Source organism: Hypanus sabinus, unplaced genomic scaffold (genome assembly GCF_030144855.1).
Source record: "Hypanus sabinus isolate sHypSab1 unplaced genomic scaffold, sHypSab1.hap1 scaffold_214, whole genome shotgun sequence".
Classification (NCBI taxonomy): Eukaryota; Metazoa; Chordata; class Chondrichthyes; order Myliobatiformes; family Dasyatidae; genus Hypanus; species Hypanus sabinus.
Window position 1 is genome coordinate 12,589 of NW_026780246.1, and position 19,411 is coordinate 31,999.

Genomic DNA, 19,411 nt, shown 5'->3' on the forward strand with positions numbered 1-19,411 from the left:
CCTGGTGTCAGGTCTCTCAGTGGGAGAGCATTTTGAAGATGGTGATCACAATTCTATCTCTTTTACCATTGGCTTAGAGAGGGATAGGAACAGGCAAGCTAGGGAAACCTTTAATTAGAGTAAGGGGAACTCTGAGGCAATCATACCGGAACTTGTAATCATAAATTGGAATCTGATATTCTCAGGGAAGCATACCGAAGAAATGTAGAAAATGTTCAGGGGATATTTGCGTGGGGTTCTGAGTAGGTACGTTCCAATGAGACATGGAAATGATGATAGGGTACAAGATCCGTGGTGCTCAAAGGCTGTTGTAAATCTAGTCAAGAAGAAAAGAACTTATGAAAGGTTCAAAAAATGATTATAATGCTAGCAGGAAGGAGCTTAAGAATGAAATCAGGAGAGCTAGAAGGGGTCATGAGAAGGCCTTGGCGGACAGGGTTAAGGAAAACCCCAAAGCATTCTGCAAGTATGTGAAGAGCAAGAGGATAAGATGTGAGAGAATAGGACCAAACTGGTGTGACAATGGAAAAGAGCTTATTGAACCGGAGGAAATAGCGGAGGTATTTAATAAACCATTTGCTTTGGCATTCATGATGGAAAAGGATCTTGGCAATTGTAGGGATGACTTGCGGTGGACTGAAAAGCTTGAGAATGTAGATATGAAGAAAGAGGATGTGTTGGAGCTTTTGGAAAGCATTAAGTTGGATAAGTCACCGGGACCGGAAGGTAGAGCAATGGATGTAGTGTATATGGCTTTCAGCAGGGCATTTGATAAGGTACCCCATGCAAGGCTTATTGTGAAAGTGAGGAGGCATGGGATCCAAGGGGACATTGCTTTATGGATCCAGAACTGGCTTGCCCACAGAAGACAAAGGGTGGTTGTAGACGGGTCATATTCTGCATGGAGGCTGGTGACCAGTGGTGTGCCTCAGGGATCTGTTCTGGGACCCTTACTCTTTGTGATTTTTATAAATGACCTGGATGAGGAAGTGGAGGGTAGTGTTAGTCAGTTTGCTGATGACACAAAGGTTGGAGGTGTTGTGGATAGTGTGGAGGTCTGGCTGAGGTCACAGCGGGACACCGAAAGGATGCAAAATTGGGCTGAGAAGTTGCAAATGGAGTTCAACTCAGATAAGTGTGAAGTGGTTCATTTTGGTAGGTCAAACAGGCTGGTGGAATATAGTGTTAATGGTAAGAGATTTGACAGTGCGGAGGATCAGAGGGATCTTGGGGTCCGAGTACATAAGACACTCAAAGTTTCTGTGCAGGTTGACTCTGTAGTTAAATAGGCGTATGGTGTATTGGCCTTCATCAGTCGTGGGATTGAGTTTAAGAGTCGAGAGGTAATGTTTAAGAGTTGAGAAATTATGAGGGGGATAGATCAAGTTGACATGGATAGGCTTTTCCCAATAAGAATAGTGGAGATTCAAACAAGAGGTCATGATTTGAGAGTTCGGAGGCAAAAGTTTAAGGGTAACACGAGGGGGAATTTCTTTACTCCGAGAGTAGTGGCTATGTGGAATGAGCTTCCAATAGAAGTGGTAGAGGGAGGTTCGGTATTGTCATTTAAAGTAAAATTGCATAGGAATATGGAAAGGAAAGGAATAGGGGGTTATGGGCTGAGTGCAGGCTGGTGGGACTAGGTGAGAGTAAGTGTTTGGCATGGACTACAAGGGCCAAGATGGCCTGTTTCTGTGCTGTTATGGTTATATCGTTATATGTTGCAGCTATATAGGACCTTGATCAGACCACACTTGGAGTACAGTGCTCAATTCTGGTCTTTTCACTATAGGAAGGACATGGAAACCATAGAAAGGGTGTCGAGGAGATTTACAAGGATGTTGCCTGGATTGGGGAGCATGCCTAATGAAAATAGGTTGAGAGAACTCGGCCTTTTCTCTTGGAGAGACAGTGGATGAGAGGTGGTTTGACAGAGCTGTACAAGATAATGAGAGGCATTGATCATGTGGATAGTCAGAGGCTTTTCCCCAGGGCTGAAATGGCTAGCACGAGAGGGCATAGTTTTAAGGTGCTTGGAAGTAGGTACAGAGGAGAGGTCAGGGGTAAGTTTTTTTACACAGAGAGTGGTGAGTGTGCTGAAAGGGCTGCTGGCGGCGGTGGTGGAGGCGGAAACGATCGGATCTTTAAACTCCAGGATGGCTGCATGGAGCTCAGAAATATAGAGGGCTATGGGTAAAACCGAGGAAATTCTAAGGTAGTGACATGTTCAGCACAGCTTTGTGGGCCGAAGGGCCTGTATTGTCCTGTATGTTTTCTATGTGTCCACTGATCACATTCATTCTCAGTGTCAGACACCCAGTGACTGTAAACACAATCTCCCACAGTCTGGTACTTACCACAGTTTCTGTATTTTACACTCCGGGTTCCTCAGAGCCGCAGACACCAGCTTCACTCCTGAATCTCCCAGTTCATTCTGCCCAAGTCTAAAAACAAACAGACAGATTCATGAACAAGGTGATTCAAACCGTGGGTCTGAGGGAATTTCTCTCACTCGGATATTCCAGGAAACATTAAACCCATCAGTAAATCACTGATTGGAGTTCCCATCACTGTCAATGTCCCTCACAGCCCAGATCCAGGGTATTCACCAAATGTCAATAATTTAGTCTGTCGGTGTGACCCTCTAAACCCCACATATTCTGTCCCATTCCCCGATGGAGAGAAAAGTGTTCCTGACCGAAATGCCGAAATGTCAATTGGACACAGTGAAATAGACCCACCTGAGCTAAAGGGATGGGGAAGAGAGATCCCACAAGAAGAGTGGGGGATGGGAACAGAGGCCCCACACGAGAAAGGGTGATGGTGAATAGAGATCTCACAGGAGGAGGGGGGATGGGGAATAGAGATCCCACAGGAGGAAGGGGGATGGGGAAGAGAGATCCCTCGGGAGGAAGGGGGATGGGGAGGAGAGATCCCACAGGAGGAAGGGAGACGGGGAGGAGAGATCCCATAGGAGGAAGGGGGATGGGGAAGAGAGATCCCACAGGAGGAAGGGGGATGGGGGAGAGAGATCCCACAGGAGGAAGGGGGATGGGGAAAAGAGATCCCACAGGAGGAAGGGGGAAGGGGAAGAGAAATCATACAGGAGGATGGGTGATGAGTCGGAGAGATAACTCAGGAGGAATAGGTTTGGGAAAGAGAGATTCCACGGGTTGAGGGGGCATGAGAACAGAGGACCACAGGAGGAAGGGGGATGAGGAAGGGAAATCCCACAGGAGGATGGGAATGGGGAAGAGCGATCCCACAGGAAGTATGGGGATGGGAACAGAGGCCACACAGGAGAAAGTGGGATAGTGAATCACGTTCCCTTTCCTGGTTTTAGATCATTCGTCCATCTGAACTCCTCTTCTGGGCTCTCTCTTCACGGTCCCCCTTCCTGCTGTTGGGCCTCTGTTCCCATTCCCCTCTTCCTGTGGCATCAGTCTTTCTCATCTCCCTTCCTCCTTATTGATCTCTCTTCCCCATCCCACTTCCTCCTCAGGGATCACTTCCCCCTCCCCCATACTCCTCTGGGATCACTCTTCCCCATCCCCCTTCCTCCTCTGGGATCTCTCTTCCACATCCCCCTTCCTACTCTGGGATCTCTCTTCCACATCCCCCATCCTCCTCTGGGATCTCTCTTCCCCATCCCCCTTCCTCCTCTGGGAGCTCTCTTCCCCATCCCCCTTCCTCCTTTGGGATCTCCTGCCCCATCCTTCCTGCTGTTGGATCTCCCTTTCCCTTCCCCCTTCCTTCTGAAGAGAGACCCCACAGCATCTGGGTGTATCCGACAGGAAGTGGCGGGTATTCGAACAGAGGCCCTACAGGAGTAAGTGGATGGGAAAGAGAGATCCCGCAGGAAGAGGTGGGATGGGAAAGAGAGATCATACAGGAGGATGGGTGATGGGTCGGAGAGACACCTCAGGAGGAATGGGTTTGGGAAAGAGAGGTCACACAGCTTGAGGGGGCATGAGAACCGAGGACCCACAGGAGGAAGGGGTATGGAGAAGAGAGGCCCCACATGAGAAAGAGTGATGGTGAATAGAGATCCCACAGGAGGAAGGGGGTTGCTATGGACAGATCCAATAGTTGGAAGGAAGGGGGAGTGGGAACAGAGAGCCCAGAGGATGAAAGGGGGATGGGAAAGCGAGATCTCACAGTTGGATTGCTACCTGTGCCACGTGCTAGTGAGGCTAGAAATAGGAAGGTAATGCAGCTAAATACGTGGCTGAGGGGATGGTGCATGAGGGAGGAGTTCACGTTTCTGGACAATTGGGCTTTCTTCCAGGGGAGGTGTGACCAGTTCGAATTGGACAGTTTGCACCTGAACTGGAGGGGACTAACAGCCTTGTCGGTAGGTTAGCAAGTTCTGCTCCGGTGGTTTTAAACTAGATTGCAGGCGAAGGGGGCAGAGTGTTAGAGCAGATAGTGAAGTGGAGGAGGATAAAGGACATGTCAGGACTGCTTTTATAAACAGATATCAATGGTTTGTACGTGGTGGAAATGTTCTCAGGTGCATCTATTTCAAGGAGCATTGTAGGTAAGGCAGATGAGTTTAGATCGTGGATTGGCACATGATGATATCGACATTATTGCTATTAATAAGACGGTTGCAGGAGGGGCAGGACTAATAACTATATAACCATATAACAATTACAGCACGGAAACAGGCCATCTCGGCCCTTCTAGTCCGTGCAGAACGCTTACTCTCACCTAGTCCCACTGACCCGTACTCAGCCCATAACCCTCCAATCCTATCCTGTCCATATACCTATCCAATTTTACTTCAAATGACAATACCGAACCAGCCTCTAACACTTCAACTGGAAGCTCATTCCACACAGCTACCACTATCTGTAAAGAAATTACCCCTCATATTACAATTAAACGTTTGCCCCCTAACTCTCAAATCATGTCCTCTTGTTTGAATCTATTCTCAATGGAAAAAAGTATATCCGCGTCAACTCTATCTATCCCCCTCATAAGTTTAAATTTCTCTAACGTCCCCCCTCAAACGTCTATGCTTCAAAGAATAAAGACCTAACTTGTTCAATCTTTCTCTATAACTTCTGTGCTGAAACCCAGGTAACATTCCAGTAAATATCCTGTGTACTCTCTCAATTTTGTTGACACCTTTCCTATAATTTGGTGACCAGAAATGTACACAATACTCCAAATTTGGCCTCACCGATGCCTTGTACAATTTTAACATTACATCCCATCTCCTATTCTCAATGCTCTGATTTATAAAGGCCAACATACCAAAAGCTTTCTTAACCACACTATCCACATGAGATTCCACCTTCAGGGAACTATGCACCATTATTCCTCGATCACTCTATTCTACTGCATTCTTCAATTCCCTACAATTTACCATGTATGTCCTATTTGGATTATTCCTACTAAAATGTAGTACCTCACAGTTATCAGCATTAAACTCCTTCTGCCATCTTTCAGCCCACTCCTCTAACTGGTCTAAATCTCTCTGCAAACTTTTAAAACCAACTTCATTATCCACAACACCACCTACCTTAGTATCATCTGCATACTTACTAATCCAATTTACCACCCCATCATCCAGATCATTAATGTATATGACAAACAACATTGACCCAGTACAGATCCCTGAGGCACACCACTAGTCACCGGCCTCCAACCTGACAAACAGTTATCCACCACTACTCTCTGGCATCTCCCATCCAGCCACTGTTGAATCCATTTTACTACTTCAGTATTAATACCTAACGATTCAATCTTCCTAACTAACCTTCTGTACGGAACCTTGTCAAGGGCCTTAATGAAGTCCATACAGACAACATCTACTGCTTTACCCTCGTCAACTTTCCTCGTAACTTTTTCAAAAAAACTATAAGATTTGTCAAACATGTCCTTCCACGCACAAATCCAAGATGACTGTTCTTAATCAGACCCTGTCTATCCAGATAATTATATATACCATCTCTAAGAATACCCTCCATTAATTTACCCACCACTGACATCAAACTGACAGGCCGATAATTGCTAGGTTTACTCTTAGAACCTTTTTAAAATAATGGAACCACATGAGCAATACGCCAATCCTTCGGCACCATCCCCATTTCTAATGACATTTGAAATATTTCTGTCAGAGCCCCTGCTATATCTACACTAACCTCCCTCATGGTCCTACGGAATATCCTGTCAGGCTCCGGAGATTTATCCACTTTTATATTCCTTAAAACCTCCAGCTTCATATTTCGGGGTTCCGTTGTTTCAGACATGAAAGAGGTGAAGGATGAAAGGGGGAGGAGTGGCATTACCAGTCAGGGAGAATATTACAGCTGTGCGTAGACAGGACAGCCCAGAGGGTTTGTCTACAGAGGCCATTTGGGTGGAGCTGAGGAACGGGGAAGGGTAGTATTATAGACCGCCCAATAGGCAGAGAGAATTGGAGGAGCAAATCTGCAGAGAGGTAGCAGGCCGATGTCAGAAATAGAAAGTTGTAATCGTAGAGGATTTTAAATTTCCACATATTGACGGGGACGCCCACTCTGAGAAAGGGTTAGATGGTGTGGAGTTTGTCAAATGTGTTCAGGAAAGTTTTCTAAATCAATATATTGAGGTATCAACGAGAGAGGGTGCAGTACCTGATCTCCTATTAAGTAACCAGACAGGTCAGGTGACAGAAGTATGTGTAAGCAAACATTTTGGGTCCAGTGACCATAATGTCATTAGTTTCAAGTTAATTATGGATAAGGATAGGACTGGTCCGCCAGTTAAGGTTCTGAATTGGAGAAGGGCCAATTTTGTGGAAATGAGAGAGGATCTGGGAAGAGTGGATTGGGATAAGTTGTTTTCTGGCAAGGATGTGTTCAGTAAGTGGAACGCCTTCAAGGGTGAAATTTTGAGAGTGCAGAGTTTGCATGTTCCTGCCAGGATTAAAGGCAAAGTTAACAGGCAGAGGGAACCTTGGTTTTCAAGGGATATTGGCGATCTGCTTAAGTAGGTGTTTAGCAGCTATAGGAAACAAGGAACAAATGAGGTACTTGAAGAGTATAGAAAATGTAAGCAAATACTAAAGAAGGAAATCAGGAAGGCAAAAAGAAGACATGAGGTTGCTTTGGCAGATAATGTGAAGGTAAACCCGAAGGGTTTCTACAAGTATATTAAGAGTAAAAGGATAGTAAAGGACAAAATTGGTCCCCTAGAAGATCAGAGTGGTCGTCTCTGTGTGGAGCCTCACGAGATGGGGGAGATCTTAAACAGTTTTTTTGCGGCAGTGTTTACTCAGGAAACTGGCATAGCGGGTATGGAATTAAGGGAAACAAACAGTAGTGTCATGGAACATATAGAGTTTAAAGAGGAGAAGCTGCTTGCTGCCTTACAGTGAATAAAGGTAGATTAATCCCCCGGGCCTGACATAATATTCCCTCGGACCTTGAGAGAGACTTGTGTAGAAATTGCAGGGGCCCTGGCAGAAATATTTAAAATGTCCTCAGCCAGGGGTGCGGTGCCGGAGGATTGGAGAGTAGCTCATGTTGTTCTGTTGTTTGAAAAAGGCTCCAAAAGTACACCAGGTCATTACAGGCCAGTGAGCCTGCCATCAGTAGTAGGTAAATTATCAGAAGGTGTTCTGAGAGATCGGATATACAAGGATTTGGACAGCCAAGGGCTGATAAAAGATAGTCAGCATGGCTTTGTGTGTGGTAGACCATGTTTAATGAATCCTGTAGTGTTTTTCGAGGAGGTTACCAAGAATACATATGAAGGAAAGGCTGTGGATGTTGTCTACATTAACTTTTGTAAGGCCTTTGACAAGGTCCCACATGAGAGGTTAGTTCTAAAGGTCCAGACACCAGGTATCCATGGAGAGGTTGTAAACTGGATTCGAATTGGCTGTGTGGGAGAAGACAGAGAGTGGTAGTGGATGATTGCTTCTCAGACTGGAGGCCTGTGACTAGTGCTGTGTCTCAGGGATCTGTGCTGGGACCATCGTTGTTTGTAGTCTGTATCAATTATCTAGATGATAATGTGATAAATTGGATCAGCAGGTTTGCGAATGACACTAAGATAGAGGTGTTGTGGACAGCGAGGAAGGCTTTCAAAGCTTGCAGAGGGATCTGGACCAACTGGAAGAATGGGCCAGAAAATGGCAGATGGAATTTAATGCAGACAAGTGTGAGGTGTTCCATTTTGGAAGGACAAATCAAGGTATGACATACACGATAAACGGTAGGGCACTGAAGAGTGCGGAGGAACAGAGGGATCTGGGGGTTCAGATGCACAACTCTCTGAAAATGGCATCACAGGGAGACAGGGTTGTAAAGAAGGCTTTTGCCACCCTGGCATTCATAAATAAAAGTACTGAGTATAGGAGTTGGAATATTATGGTGAGGTTGTATAAGACATTGGTGAGGCCAAATTTGGAGTATTGTGTGCGGTTCTGATCACCTAACTATATCAGTACTATATACGATATCAGTAAGTTTGAAAAAGTGCAGAGAAGATTTACTAGGATGTTGCCCGGTCTTCAGGAGTTGAGTTACAGGGAAAGATTGAACAGGTTACGACTTTATTCCTTGGAGTGCAGAAGAATGAGGGGAGATTTGATAGAGGTTTACAATATTATGAGGGTATAGACGGGGTAAATGCGAATAGGCTCTTTCCACATAGATTAGGAGAGATAAATATGAGAAGACATGGCTTCATCGTGAAAGGGGAAAGGTTTAGGGGGAGCATTAGGAGGAACTTCTTCACTCAGAAGGTGGTGAGAGTGTGGAACGAGCTGCCGTCTGATGAGGAAAATATGGACTCACTGTTAAGCTTTAAGAATAAATTGGATAGATACATGGATGGGAGAGGACCGGAGGGTTATGGACTGTGTGCAGGTCAATGGAACTAGCGGAATAAGGTTTTGGTACAGACTAGAAGGACTGAATGGCTTGTTTTCTGTGCTGTAGTGTTCTATGATTTTATGATTCTATGGGGAGGAGAGTTCCCACAAGCAAAAGGGGAATGGGGATGGGGAAGCGAGATCTCACAGGAGGTCGGGGGATGGGGAAGCGAGATCCCACAGGAGGAAGGGGGATGGGGAAGAGAGATCCCACAGGACGAAGGGGGATATAGACAGAAAATAAACAGGATGAAGGGGGAAGGGGTTAAGAAATCGGCCAGGAGGAAGAGGGATGTGGAACAGAGTTCCCACAGGAGGAAGTGGGATTGGGAAGAGAAATTCCACAGGACAATGGGGCATGCCAAAGAGAGATCCGACAGGAAGAAGTCGATGGGGGAGAGAGATCCCACAGGAGGAAAGGGTATGGGGAAGAGAGTTCCAACAGCAGGAAGGGATAGGGAAGAGAAATCCACAGGAGTAAGGGGGATGGGGAAGAGAGATCCCACAGGAGGAAGAGGGATGGGGAGGAGAGATCCCACAAAAGGAAGGGGGATAGGGAAGAGAGATCTCACAGGAAGGGTGGTGGGGTGTGTGGACAAGACATCCCACAGGAGGATGAGGAAAGAGTAATAGAGAGTCCACGGGAGGAATGGGGATGGGGGCGAGATTCCAAAGAATGGAAGGGAGATTGGGATGAGAAGTCCCACAGGAAGATTCCAAGGGTAAACGATAATCCTACAAGACGAGAGGACGCAGACATTTTTCGTACGTGTGTGTTGGGTCTGAACCGAGACCCAGAGGTGATGCGCCCTCGCTCTTTGTGTATCTGGAAGTGAGCAAAGTCACACACAGGGAAGGGCAGTGGGACGACAATCTCACAATGGTATTTCTTTCCTTTCTCACTGGGACAGTCTGCTGACGGTCTCTTGTCCCTCACCGGGAAGGGGGTGTGAATCTCTGACCCACCTGCTGCAGTCAGTGTCGGTCTGGGTGTCAGTAACAGTGAGAAGGAACATTGTCAATGGACGTGTCACAGACAGCGAGAAACACGGCCATTCCTGTGATTTACTACCATTAAACCAATGGTCATTGTTCACTGATCTGATGACATCCCTTCACAAGGAACCACAGAACCCTCCCGTCCTTGGGGAATTACTGACTGATCCCCTGGGCATTTGTCACAATTCTTCACAATCTGATTTACTACAAATTTAGCAAAATTCCTTTCCATTGAAACAACACAATGGAACAGTCTCAGAGATCAGAGTGAGAGATAAATCAAGTTACCTCAACTCCTGGCACTTGTGCAGCCCGGGTCCCAGCCGCTGGATTCCTTCACACTGAATGTGGCAGTTCCCCAGGTCGAGGTGTTTTATTGTATCACAGAGTCCGATGGCATGAGACAGGACTGCGCAGTCAATCGGGGTCAGTGTCATTCCACTGAATGAAAGTGTTTCCACAGATCCCAGTGCGGCCTGAGCCAGTCCACGATTCTGAGACTCAAACAGGTAGTGCAATGTGTTCAGGAGGCTCCTTTTACCAGCTTCACTCCCTGTGTTTCCACTCTGACGTTTAACCTCCTCCTTCACCCAGTCAATCACCCGGCAGGTTGTTTGATGAGGAAATGGACCCAGAAACTCCTCCAGGCCCCGAGCTGCCATTGGGTTGGAGAGACCAGCAACAAAACGAAGAAATACCTCAAACCGCCCATCTGTTGTGCTGTGGACTTCAGTGAGGAATTTCAGGATATTCCTGTAATGTGGATTCAGGAATTGTGCGACTGCAGCTACAAACTCTTGGATGGTGAGGTGTGGGAATGTGTACACCACGCTTCGGGCAGAATCCTCTCTCTCCAAAAGCTCCATCAGGAACCCGGACAGGAACTGGGAAGGCTGCAGATTGTACTTGATCAAATCATCATCTGTAAACACAATCTTCTTCTCGGACACTCCTCTGAAGGCCATCTGACCAACCCTGAGTAACACATCACGAGGGTTCTCAATCTCACGGCCGTGGTTTTTCAGGATGTTGTAAATATAGTAGGAGTACAGTTGGGTGATGGTCTTGGGAACTCGCTGCGGGTCCCTGACTCTTTGTGTGAAGAAGGGGCCCAGTGCCAGGGCGAGGATCCAGCAGTAGGAGGGGTTGTAGCTCATAGTGTACAGGATCTCGTTCTCCTTCACGTGTTTGAAAACAGCTGCCGCCACCGTCTGATCTTCAAAATGTCTGATGAAATATTCCTTCCGTTCCTCACCTGAAAATCCCAGGATTTCAGCTTCGGTACCGATCTCAGCCTTTTCCAATAAATGTAACGCAGTGGGACGGGTGGTCACCAGCACTGAACACCCTGGGAGCAGCTTGTGCTGGATTAAACTGTACACAATGTCAGACACCTTGCACTTGTATTCAGGATCTGTGCATGTGGACCGAGTTTCCGTGTCTCTCCGACCGTCAGAAAAATTAATTTGGTCATTGAATTCATCCAAACCATCAAATATAAACAGCGATCCCTCTGGGTTCTTCCAGACTTCTCTCAGGATATTCCCAAAGTAAGGATACTGATCCAGGATCAGTTCCTTCAGATTTATTCTGCATTTATTATTTAAATCGCGGAATTTGAAACTGAAGACAAACTGGAATTGTTGGTATATTTTCCCCGTGGCCCAGTCATGAACAATCTTTTGTACCATTGTTGTTTTCCCGATCCCCGGGACTCCGGCCACTGCTGCCGAACTCCCAGATTTGGATAAACTCTGGGAAAAGCTGCTCTGGAACAACTGATCAGTCCGGATTTTTTCCAGCTTTCCACGGAGATGTTTCTCTCTCCACTCCTCGTGGTCTCTGCCTCTTGCCAGCAGCTCATGTTCCACCATTAGCCGGTCTCGAACAGTAGAAATGACCGTGAGCTCAGCGTATCGATCAACCAGCTGGAAAACCTTCACCTTCTCCCTCATCAGGATCGTGTTCACTCTCAGTGTTTCAGTTTGTGCCCGCAGAGTCACCTTGTGTTTCTGTTGAACATCTTCCATGGGAACAGACAGTGGACAAACTGTCAGATGCCTCAGCTCAGAACTCAGTATTTAAGCACACAAGAGTTAGCTCAGAGCTGTTGCATTAATTGGATTTGTCAATGGTTGTTCGTACAGTAAAGTAAATTTGATTAACAGACCTCTGACTGGACAGAGAGGCCTGTTCCAGATAAACACCAGATCATCACATTTCCACATTAATTGTGCTGTGAAGGTGAGTATTTCCCTGGTTGTTTACTGACCCCCAACTGTCCCGTACTGGACAACATCTCACTACTGCCACAGATATCATTGCTCCTAAGGAAGTATCTTTTAATCCCTTGTGTTGATGTGGCGTATGGAGATAGAGAAGAAGGTGGTGGGCATTCTGTCAAAGGAACAGGTCGGGGAATCACAGCTCACCCTCCCCTCCCACCATCACTGAATCAAAATACAAAGCAGCAGATTTGCTGATCAGAACATGCACTGTGGGTGGGTGGGTGGGGTGCGTGGGATCTCAAAGTGTGTTCGAAACCTGTCGGGGTATGTGGGGTTATGCACTGTGTCCGGCCTCTGCCAGGGATGTATGGGGAGAGCACAGTGTGTCAGGAACATGTCAGGTGTGTGGGGTCTCACAGTGTGTCAGGACCCTGTCAGGTGTGTGGGGTCTCACAGTGTGACAGGACCCTGTCAGGGGTGTGTGGGTTCTCACAGTGTGTCAGGACCCTGTCCGGGGCATATGGGGTCCCACAGTGTATCAGGACACTGTCAAGGGCGTGTGGGATCGTAAAGGTTGTCAGCGCCCTAACCGGCATGTGTGGTGTTTCACAGTGTCAGGACCCTGTCAGAAATATGTGGAGTCTCGTAGTGTGTCAACCTGTTTAGGGGTGTGAGGGGTCTCAGCATGTGTCAGTATCGGGTTAGGAGTGTGTGGTCTCACATCCTGTCAGGACAGTGCCAGCGGTGTGTGGGGTCTCAGTGTTTCAGGACCCTGTCAGGCATGTGTGGTGTCTCACAGTTTGTCAGGATCCTGCCAGGAGTGTGGGGTCTCAGGGTTTGTCAATTGATAATAGACAATAGGTGCAGGTGCAGGCAATTCAGCCTTTTGAGCCAGCACCGCCATTCAATGTGATCATGGCTGATCAGCCACAATCAGTACTCCGTTCCTGCCTTCTCCCCATATCCCTTGACTCCGCAATCTTTAAGAGCTCTATCTAACTCTTTCTTGAAAGCATCCAGAAAATTGGCCTCCACTGCCTTCTGAGGCAGAGCATTCCATAGATCCATAACTCTCTGGGTGAAAATTTTTCCTGAATTCCGTTCTACATGAACTAACCCTTATTGTTAGCTGTGGCCTCTTGTTCTGGACTCCCCCAACATCAGGACCATGTTTCCTGCCTCTAGTGTGTACAATCCCTTAAAAATCTTATATATTTCAAACAGATCCCCTCACATCCTTCTAAATTCCAGAGTATCAGGACCCTATCTGGCATGTGTGGCATCTCATGGTGTATCACGAACCTGTCAAGGGAGTGTCGCTTCTGACAGTGTGCCAGGAGCCTGTCAGGGGTGTGTGGGGTCTCACAGTGCGTCAGGACAATGTCAGGGGTGTGTGGGGTCTCACAATGCGTCAGGACCCTGTCAGGGGTGTGTGCGGTCTCACAGAGCGTCAGGAACCTGTCAGGCGTGTGTGGGGTCTCACAGTCTGTCAGGACCCTGTCAGGGGTGTGTGGGGTCTGACAGTGTGTCAGGATCCAGTCAGGGGTGTGTGGGGTCTCACAGTGTGACAGGATCCTGTCAGGGGTGTGTGGCGTCTCACAGTGTGTCAGGATCCTATCAGTGGTGTGTGGGTTCTCACAGTGTGTCAGGACCCTGTCAGAGAAGTGTGGGATCTCACAGTGTGTCAGGATCCTGTCAGGTGTGTATGGGGTCTCACAGTGTGTCAGGATCCTGTCAGAGGTGTGTGGGGTCTCACAGTGTGTCAGGATCCTGTCAGGGGTGTGTGGGGTCTCACAGTGTGTCAGGATACTGTCAGGTGTGTATGGAGTCTCACAGTCTGCCAGGACCCTGTCAGGCGTGTGTGGGGTCTCACAGTCTGTCAGGACCCTGTCAGGGGTGTGTGGGGTCTGACAGTGTGTCAGGATCCAGTCAGGGGTGTGTGGGGTCTCACAGTGTGACAGGATCCTGTCAGGGGTGTGTGGCGTCTCACAGTGTGTCAGGATCCTATCAGTGGTGTGTGGGTTCTCACAGTGTGTCAGGACCCTGTCAGAGAAGTGTGGGATCTCACAGTGTGTCAGGATCCTGTCAGGTGTGTATGGGGTCTCACAGTGTGTCAGGATCCTGTCAGAGGTGTGTGGGGTCTCACAGTGTGTCAGGATCCTGTCAGGGGTGTGTGGGGTCTCACAGTGTGTCAGGATTCTGTCAGGTGTGTATGGAGTCTCACAGTCTGCCAGGACCCTGTCAGGGGTGTGTGGTGTCTCACAGTGTGCCAGGACCCTGTCAGGGGTGTGTGAGGTCTCACAGTGTGTCAGGATCCTGTCAGTGGTGCGTGAGGTCTCACAGTGTGTCAGGACCCTGTCAGGGGTGTGTGAGGTCTCACAGTGTGTCAGGATCCTGTCAGTGGTGTGTGAGGTCTCACAGTGTGCCAGGACCCTGTCAGGGGTGTGTGAGGTCTCACAGTGTGTCAGGATCCTGTCAGAGGTGTGTGAGGTCTCACAGTGTGTCAGGATCCTGTCAGTGGTGTGTGAGGTCTCACAGTGGGTCCGGACCCTGTCAAGAGTGTGTGGGGTCTCAAAGTGTGACAGGGCCCTGTCAGTGTAGTGTTTGGTCTCACAGTGGGTCAGGACCCTGTCAGGGGTGTGTGGGGTCTCACAGTGTATCCGGACCCTGTCAGGGGTGTGTGGTGTCCCACAGTATGTCAGGACACTGTCAGGGGTGTGTGGGGTCTCACAGTGTGTCAGGACCCTGTCAGGGGTGTGTGGGGTCTCACAGTGTGTCAGGACCCTGTCAGGGGTGTGTGGGGTCTCACAGTGTGTCAGCACCCCGTAAGGGGTTGTGGGGTCTCACTGTGTGTCAGGACCCTGTCAGGGGTGTGTGGGGTCACTCAGTGTGTCAGGACCCTGTCAGGGGTGTGTGAGGTCTCACAGTGTGTCAGGACCCTGTCAGTGGTGTGTGAGGTCTCGCAGTGTGTCAGGACCCTGTCAGGGGTGTGTGGGGTCTCACAGTCTGTCAGGACCCTGTCAGGGTTGTGTGGAGTCTCAGTGTGTGTCAGGAACCTAAAACAGGTGTGGCTTCTCACTTGTTTAGGAGTGTGAGGGGTCTTGGTGGGTGTCAGTATCCGGTTAGGAGTATGGGGTCTCACATCCGGTCAGGATCCTGCCAGGAGTGTGTGGTGTCTCACGGTTTGTCAATTGATAATAGACAATAGGTGCAGGTGTAGGCAATTCATGGCTGATCAGCCACAATCATTACCCCGTTCCTGCCTTCTCCCCATATCCCTTGACTCCGCAATCTTTAACAACTCTATCTTACTCTTTCTTGAAACCATCCGGAGAATTGGTCTCCACTGCCTTCTGAAGCAGAGCATTCCATAGATCCATAACTACCTGGGTGAAAAGTTTTTCCAGAATTCCGTTCTAAATGAACTACCCCTTATTGTTAGCTGTGGCCTCTTGTTTTGGACTCGGGAACATGTTTCCTGATCTAGCGAGTCCAATCCCTTAAAAATCTTATATATTTCAATCGGAACCGGTAGCATCCTTCTAAATCCTAGTGTATTGGGACCCTATCAGGTGGGTGTGGGATCTCGTGGTGTATCAAGAACCGATCAGGGGTGTGTGGTGTCTAACAGTGTGTCAGAATCCTGTCAGGGGTGTGTGGGGTCTCACAGTGTGTCAGGATCCTGTCAGGGGTGTGTGGGGTCTCACAATGTGTCAGGACCCTGTCAGGGGTGTGTGGGGTCTCACAGTGTGTCAGGACCCTGTCAGTGGTGTGTGAGGTCTCACAGTGTTTCAGGACCCTGTCAGGGGTGTGTGTGGTCTCACAGTGTGTCAGGACCCTGTCAGGGGTGTGTGGGGTCTCACAGAGTGTCAGGACCCTGTCAGGGGTGTGTGGGGTCTCACAGTGTGACAGGGCCCTGTCAGTGGTGTGTGGGGTCTCACAGTGTGTCAGGACCCTGTCAGGGGTGTGTGGGGTCTCACAGTGTGTAAGGACCCTGTCAGTGGTGTGTGAGGTCTCACAGTGTTTCAGCACCCTGTCAGGGGTGTGTGAGGTCTCACAGTGTGTCAGGACCCTGTCAGGGGTGTGTGGAGTCTCACAGTGTATCAGGACCCTGTCAGTGGTGTGTGGTGTCTCACACTGTGTCAGGATCCTGTCAGGGATGTGTGGGTCTCACAGTGTGTCAGGACCCTGTCAGGGATGTGTGAGGTCTCACAGTGTGTCAGGATCCTGTCAGTCGTGTGTGGGGTCTCACAGAGTGTCAGGACCCTGTCAGGGGTGTGTGGGGTCTCACAGTGTGACAGGACCCTGTCAGGGAGTGTGTGGGGTCTCACAGTGTGTCAGGACCCTGTCAGTGGTGTGTGTGGTCTCACAATGTGTCAGGACCCTGTCAGGGGTGTGTGGGATCTCGTGCTGTATCAAGAACCGATCAGGGGTGTGTGGTGTCTAACAGTGTGTCAGAATCCTGTCAGGGGTGTGTGGGGTCTCACAGTGTGTCAGGATCCTGTCAGGGGTGTGTGGGGTCTCACAATGTGTCAGGACCCTGTCAGGGGTGTGTGGGGTCTCACAGTGTGTCAGGACCCTGTCAGTGGTGTGTGAGGTCTCACAGTGTTTCAGGACCCTGTCAGGGGTGTGTGTGGTCTCACAGTGTGTCAGGACCCTGTCAGGGGTGTGTGGGGTCTCACAGAGTGTCAGGACCCTGTCAGGGGTGTGTGGGGTCTCACAGTGTGACAGGGCCCTGTCAGTGGTGTGTGTGGTCTCACTGTGGGTCAGGACCCAGTCAGAGGTGTGTGGGGTCTCACAGTGTGTCAGGACCCTGTCAGGGGTGTGTGGGGTCTCACAGTGTGAAAGGACCCTGTCAGTGGTGTGTGAGGTCTCACAGTGTTTCAGGACCCTGTCAGGGGTGTGTGAGGTCTCACAGTGTGTCAGGACCCTGTCAGGGGTGTGTGGAGTCTCACAGTGTATCAGGACCCTGTCAGTGGTGTGTGGTGTCTCACACTGTGTCAGGATCCTGTCAGGGATGTGTGGGTCTCACAGTGTGTCAGGACCCTGTCAGGGATGTGTGAGGTCTCACAGTGTGTCAGGATCCTGTCAGTCGTGTGTGGGGTCTCACAGAGTGTCAGGACCCTGTCAGGGGTGTGTGGGGTCTCACAGTGTGACAGGACCCTGTCAGGGAGTGTGTGGGGTCTCACAGTGTGTCAGGACCCTGTCAGTGGTGTGTGTGGTCTCACAGTAGGTCAGGACCCTGTCAGGGGTGTGTGAGGTCTCACAGTGTGTCAGGACCCTGTCAGGGGTGTGTGGGGTCTCACAGTGTGTCAGGACCCTGTCAGTGGTGTGTGTGGTCTCTCAGTGGGTCAGGACCCTGTCAGGGGTGTGTGGGGTCTCATAGTGTGACAGGGCCCTGTCAGTCGTGTGTGGGGTCTCACAGAGTGTCAGGACCCTGTCAGGGGTGTGTGGGGTCTCACAGTGTGACAGGACCCTGTCAGGGAGTGTGTGGGGTCTCACAGTGTGTCAGGACCCTGTCAGTGGTGTGTGGGGTCTCATAGTGTGACAGGGCCCTGTCAGTGGTGTGTGTGGTCTCACTGTGGGTCAGGACCCAGTCAGACGTGTGTGGGGTCTCACAGTGTGTCAGGACCCTGTCAGGAGTGTGTGGGGTCTCACAGTGTGTCAGGACCCTGTCAGTGGTGTGTGGGGTCTCACAGTGTGTCAGGATCCTGTCAGGGCTGTGTGGGGTCTCACAGTGTGTCAGGACCCTGTCAGGGCTGTGTGGGGTCTCACAGTGTGTCAGGACCCTGTCAGGGTTGTGTGGAGTCTCAGTGTGTGTCAGGAACCTAAAACAGGTGTGGCTTCTCACTTGTTTAGGAGTGTGAGGGGTCTTGGTGGGTGTCACTATCCGGTTAGGAGTATGGGGTCTCACATCCTGTCAGGATCCTGCCAGGAGTGTGTGGTGTCTCACGGTTTGTCAATTGATAATAGACAATAGGTGCAGGTGCAGGCAATTCATGGCTGATCAGCCACAATCATTACCCCGTTCCTGCCTTCTCCCCATATCCCTTGACTCCGCAATCTTTAACAACTCTATCTTACTCTTTCCTGAAACCATCCGGAGAATTGGTCTCCACTGCCTTCTGAAGCAGAGCATTCCATAGATCCATAACTACCTGGGTGAAAAGTTTTTCCTGAATTCCGTTCTAAATGAACTACCCCTTATTGTTAGCTGTGGCCTCTTGTTTTGGACTCGAGAACATGTTTCCTGATCTAGCGTGTCCAATCCCTTAAAAATCTTAAATATTTCAATCAGATCCGGTCGCTTCGTTCTAAATTCTAGTGTATTAGGACCCTATCAGGTGGGTGTGGGATCTCGTGGTGTATCAAGAACCGGTCAGGGGTGTGTGGTGTCTCACAGTGTGTCAGGACCCTGTCAGGGGTGTGTGGGATCTCACAGTGTGTCAGGATCCTGTCAGGGGTGTGTGGTGTCTCACAGTTTGTCAGGACCCTGTCAGGGTTGTGTGGCATCTCACTGTGTGTCAGGACCCTGTTAGGGGACTGTGGCATCTTACAGTGTATCGTAAACCTGCCACGGGTGTGTGGCATCTCGAAGACCCTGTGAGGACCATGTGGTCTCACAGTGTGTCAGGACCCTGACAGGGGTGTGTGTGGCATCTCACAGTGTGTCAGGACCCTGTTAGGGGTGTGTGGCGTCTCACAGTCGGTCGGGACCCTGTCAGGGGCGTGTGGGGTCTCACAGTCGGTCGGGACACTGTCAGGAATGTGTGGGGTCTCACAGTGTGCCAGGACCCTGTCAGTGGTGTGTGGGGTCTCACAGTGTGTCAGGACCCTGTCGGGTTTTGTGGTGCCCCACAGTGTGTCAGGACCCTGTCAGGGGTGTGTGGAGTCTCACAGTGTATCAGGACCCTGTCAGGGGAGTGTGGAGTCTCACAGTGTGTCAGGACCCTGTCAGAGACGTAAGGGATCTCACAGTGTGTAAGTACCCTGTCAGAGACGTGTGGGATCTCACAATGTGTCAGGCTCCTGACAAGGGTGTGTGGCGTCTCACAGTGTGTCAGGAACCTAAAATGAGTTTTGGGGCATCACAGTGTGTCAGGACCCTGTCAGGGGTGTGTGGGGTCTCACAGTGCGTCAGGACCCTGTCAGGTGTGTGTGGGGTCTCACAGACGGTCGGGAACCTGTCAGCAATGTGTGGGGTCTCACAGTGTGTCAGGACCATGGCAGGTGTGTGTGGCTTCTCACTGTGTGTCAGGACCCTGTCAGGGGTGTGGGGTCTCACACTGTGTCAGGACACTGCCAGGGCTGA

General features: G+C 49.6%; 1 protein-coding gene and 1 long non-coding RNA gene across 5 annotated transcripts in view; one reads left to right on the forward strand and one right to left on the reverse strand.

Annotated features, from left to right (window-relative positions):
- LOC132387728 (NACHT, LRR and PYD domains-containing protein 3-like) overlaps positions 1-19,411 on the reverse strand; it is a 331,928-nt gene that overhangs the window by 3,372 nt on the left and 309,145 nt on the right. For all 4 annotated transcript variants that reach the window (XM_059960087.1, XM_059960088.1, XM_059960089.1 and 1 more), the window contains 2 exons: positions 10,160-11,894; positions 2,358-2,444 (listed from right to left, as the gene is read on the reverse strand). In XM_059960087.1, the coding sequence (XP_059816070.1) occupies positions 2,358-2,444; positions 10,160-11,894 (1,822 nt within the window). The remainder of the gene's footprint in view (positions 1-2,357; positions 2,445-10,159; positions 11,895-19,411) is intronic.
- LOC132387730 (uncharacterized) overlaps positions 1-19,411 on the forward strand; it is a 29,721-nt gene that overhangs the window by 2,909 nt on the left and 7,401 nt on the right. The window lies entirely within an intron of this gene.